Source organism: Anomaloglossus baeobatrachus, chromosome 4 (assembly GCF_048569485.1).
Source record: "Anomaloglossus baeobatrachus isolate aAnoBae1 chromosome 4, aAnoBae1.hap1, whole genome shotgun sequence".
Lineage (NCBI taxonomy): Eukaryota > Metazoa > Chordata > Amphibia > Anura > Aromobatidae > Anomaloglossus > Anomaloglossus baeobatrachus.
Genome location: NC_134356.1, coordinates 689,682,343 through 689,686,894, shown reverse-complemented (window position 1 = coordinate 689,686,894; position 4,552 = coordinate 689,682,343). Strand labels below are relative to the sequence as shown.

The 4,552-nt window shown below is 41.9% G+C and overlaps 1 protein-coding gene across 1 annotated transcript; it reads left to right on the top strand.

Annotated features, from left to right (window-relative positions):
- The first annotated feature begins 1,785 nt into the window (after window positions 1-1,785).
- On the top strand, window positions 1,786-3,416 carry LOC142302922 (olfactory receptor 5I1-like). The gene is made up of 2 exons (XM_075344026.1): window positions 1,786-1,835; window positions 2,435-3,416. The coding sequence occupies exons 1-2, from the start codon at window positions 1,786-1,788 to the stop codon at window positions 3,414-3,416; spliced, it is 1,032 nt and encodes a 343-aa protein (XP_075200141.1).
- The last annotated feature ends 1,136 nt before the right edge of the window (window positions 3,417-4,552 follow it).

Below are 4,552 nucleotides of genomic sequence, written 5' to 3'. Positions count from 1 at the left end.
GGTGATCAAGTTCCAATTTTTGCAGAGTTGTAAAGCCTCTTCTGGGGAGTTGAACACTTGCTTTGACCCATCTTTAGAAATAAGCAATTTGATGGAGAAACACCATTTGTATGGGATTTTGTTTTCTCTCAGGATCTCAGGAGCTCTCTGCAGCTGGAAAGAACTGTGGCTGAAAGAACTCCTGCAGGCCCTTGGAATATTTAAGGTCCCCCATCTCCAGGTGTGACAGGGAGGATAGTGGAGTCTGTGTGGGAGCTGTAGCTGGGCTACTAGCTGGTTTGTAGTTGCGTTAGGGCCAGAGTGTACAGGAGCTCTTCAAAAGATGTCTGTCTCCATTGGCTGCTGGACATTCCCCCTCTTTGTGTTTTTCTTGTGTTTAATTATTGAGTCATTGTTGAGCAGCTTTTTGTCTTCCTTTTTATTTGTATTATGAGTAGTATATTTATATAAAGATGACCTGCAAAACCATTTAAAAAATTGTTTTCACACATGATAAATGATGGTTTGTTCCCATAAATATGTTTAGACACCTTTTTGTTTTTACTCTATAACTAAAGCGCATAGTGTTATGAATCGGTGCCGCCATAGCCACAAGCAGCCTTCTGCAGTTCCAGTTGTGCCCAGGCACCGCCTGATGTTTTTGGCCGTGCCTCAGGTTGTCCAGCTGGCTGCTTCCTCCTCCACGTTTAAGTGTGGAGAGGTGGCTAGTGCGCATGCGTGTGCCGATTTACCCCAGCCAGAACCTAGGTCCAGTGTTTCGCCTAATGAGCATTGTGTCTTTTCTGAGGCTAAGTCCTCAGTTCGAGCTTCTGAGCATGCTCCCACACTTAGTGCGAAAAGCCTCTTTGCACAGGTCCTTAGACATTGTGCCATGTCTAAGTTCTGTGTTGTGCCTAATGAGCATGCTCAGGGTGATGGTCTGATTTCGGATCTTAAGTCCGTTGTTCAGGCTATTGAGCATGCTCAGGCACTTAGTACATTGGAGGCTAAGTCTGGGAAGGACTTCACTGGGCATGTCCGTGAGGTGGCAGACCCTGATAGACCAGAGGGCACCAGATGTCCTGATGATGTGGCCACACCAGACTGGCTCATGGAGGCCCGCCCCTATGACCTGGCACCCCACCATTGGTCGTCAGACGATGACTGGTTTGGTGTTGGGCATGGCTGCCATGAGGTTAACAGTGACGTGGCGGTTCCAGATAGGCCGCTGGTGATATCACTGATGACGTGGCACTCCTTTATTGGTGCCTGGAGGTGCCATTATGGTCCACCCTGGGATTGGGGTGGATCTAGGTTATAAAAAGGGATGGAGACAACATGGAGGTGCGTAGTCTTCTCATATGCTCAGACAAAGCAAACCTCCATGTTTAGAGCCTCATTGCGGCATAAGCTTTTGGATTGGAAGCAGTCGGTAGGGATAGGCGTCTGGTGCCAGCCACGTCAAGACACTAGTGTCTGGGCAGGATAGGGTCAGGTGCCGCGCTTCCCTCTTACTGTCCAGTCCTGCTAGTGCAGCCCAGTGGAGTTAAATTGGCTGCGGCTGCTGCGCCACCTGTCCTCCTTGTATCGGCTTCCCATTCAATGCTACCGGTGTGACCACCTGGCCTGATGTATCCTGTACACACGTGGCCAGTTGAGAGCCCCGGTGTCCAGAAAAACTAATCGGGGAACCGCTCAGTCTGACGTGTCCTACCGCGGCGGTCTTCCGGTCATCACTACCAGTCAGCATCCGGCCTGACGTGTTCCCTGCACACATGGTCGGAGTAGCACCAAAGGTACACAGAAATGCTAACTGTGTTGTCATCCGGTCTGACGTTTCCCTACACACGTGACCGGTTCCCAGGTCTCCTGTGCAGTTAACCGGGGTTCTTCGTGGTTAGGGGTGTAGCCTACACCCGTGTACCTCGTGGTTCTGTATTCTCCACCTAACCTTCGGGTTGCCAGCAGCTCTTTTGTCACCTGGAGCACGGTGGGCCCTGACCAGCGATTGGGAATGTACCACCTTATCCTAATCTGCCAGTCTGCCCGTAACACATAGTGTGCCAGAAGGACATCACAGTGATGATGCTATTACCATTTTGTGTTTTAGAAAAACAATAAATTTAAAGATTTTTATCTTTATTTGGATGAATCCTCTCTCTATTCTCTCTTGTAGACTGTAAGATATTATGGTCAGCGGTTCCTCTTTCTTGTCTATAAAGTGTAAGCTTTTATAGTCCGCAAGGTTCTCTCTCTTTCTCTTTCGGACCATGTGCAATAACTATCTTTCCATTATAGAAATTCACTCTAGTCTACGCACCACAAATCTGAGGGGAAATTTGAATGTCAAAACATTTGCTTATTATTAGGAGCTAGTCCTTATAATTATGTGACTTGATTTTGACACTAAAAGATTTTGGTTTGTCTTTTTTTTCCCCTTCAAAACTTAGGGAAGAAATGTGACTATCGGCAAATATTTTTTCCTCTTAGGATTTCAAGCTAGTAAATATTTAAGAGTTTTTCAATTTTGCCTTTTCCTACTGGTTTACTGTGGGACAATTTGTGGGAATCTCCTGATCATCACCCTGGTGTCCACCAGCAAGAACCTCCAGACTCCAATGTACATCTTCATCTCACAACTATCCATTGGGGACATCTTGTTGACCACAAATATTGTTCCCAAGATGCTTCAAATCCTTCTATACAATGGGGGGACCATTTCTTTTACTGACTGTATAACCCAACTGTATATTTTCTGTGTCTCTGAAGTATTTGAATGTCTTCTCCTTGCAGTGATGTCTTATGACAGATACGTGGCCATCTGTAATCCCCTCCGTTATACTGCTATAATGACAAAGACTTGTTGTGTGAGGCTAATCATCATTTCTTGTGCTTTTGTGTTCTCTATTTCATTTATTGAACCTATCACAATAGCAATGCTATCATTTTGTGGTCCCAATATCATTGACCATTTCTTCTGTGACATGAATCCTTTACTAGACATCGCCTGCTCCGATACTTCCATTGTTCACCTTGAAATCACATTTTTAGGTTCTCCTATACTAATCATTCCTACCATAATAATAATTATATCATATGCCAAGATTATTGCTGCTATCTTAAGCATCTCATCCAATACTGGTAGACAGAAAGCCTTCTCCACCTGCAGCTCCCACCTCACCGTGGTCTCCATATTCTACTGGACCATGCTCAGTATTTATGTTTTCCCAACACATAAACAAACCATGAATATCAGCAAATTCCTATCCCTGCTATATACTGTATTCACTCCTTTCATCAACCCCATTATATACAGTCTAAGGAATAACAATATAAGAGAAGCTGTAAAAAAAATATTAAAATCAATTCAAATAACTTTTCCAATACAAAGATTTGCAGGTGAAATTTATCATATTCCTTTACATCCACTGAACTAGCACGGAGAAATTTCACCAGATTTTCATCTCTGACTCACTTTTATTTGTTCATCAACATAAAAGGATATGGGAAAATGTGTTTCGTTTCTAAGACATATTTAAATTTACCATGTAATGTAGAGTGATATATTGGAAGACTTAAAACAAATTCTTTGTGTTGTGAAATCTATCATGTAGGGGAGTATGACTATGGTAATACCAAATAATATAGTTTTTTATTGCTTTGAAAAAAAAGGAAGAAAAAATATTTTTTCTTAGAAAAATCTGAACCCTAAAATATTTGCTATTTTTAGTTTATAGAGTCAGAGCTTTTTTTTAGGCCGTCTTAGTATTTATTGGTAACATATTGGCCACATACGCCTCCTTGTTCTTTTTTAACTTTTTATTTCTAAAGAACTGAAAAAATAAAAGAAACTTTGGCATTTACTGGGATAAATATTTTGATGATTTATTAGTTTGGAATTCTTCTTGATGTAGTTTTTTATTATTTACAGTTTTTCAATTGATAAATGGTAACTTATATTTTTATTTTTAATAGTGTTAAAAACTTATTTTTTTACATTTCTAAATGTTAATTCTGCTAAGTGATGTAAGCCTGCAATTTCTTTATAACAGGTACAATACACCCTAATACTAGTATACAGCATTATATTTCCATACAGACATGAAGATCAGCAGTTGTGGAGTTTACAGATGGATTCCAGCTTCATTTCATTAGTCCAATCCTTACTGCACACCTCTCACGTAAAAGACAAAGTAGGCTTGTCTTGGAATAGTCCCAGTGATGCACCTATTCTGCTTTGACTGCCAGCTAGGATATCTGGCTTGAGTTTGCCATATTCCTTTGAATTTTGATTGAGGTCATAGAATGCCTTTTACAGCTATCCAAATAAATATGGGGCCAGAACCTCTGCCCACTTCCCTGAAGGCAACTTCTCTCTTCCTGTTAACCTCTCAAACAGTGCCAGGAAGGCCTCAACATCATAATCCAGAATCATCTTTTGCAATGCCCCTCTTTCTGTCTTCCTCAACTGGGTCTCATCACTGACTAAGAAGTAGTGAAGTTTCACAGAATCGGATGACTTCTGCTAGGAGGTTCATCTGCTGACAAAGCTGTTGCTGCTGCTACTGTTGTA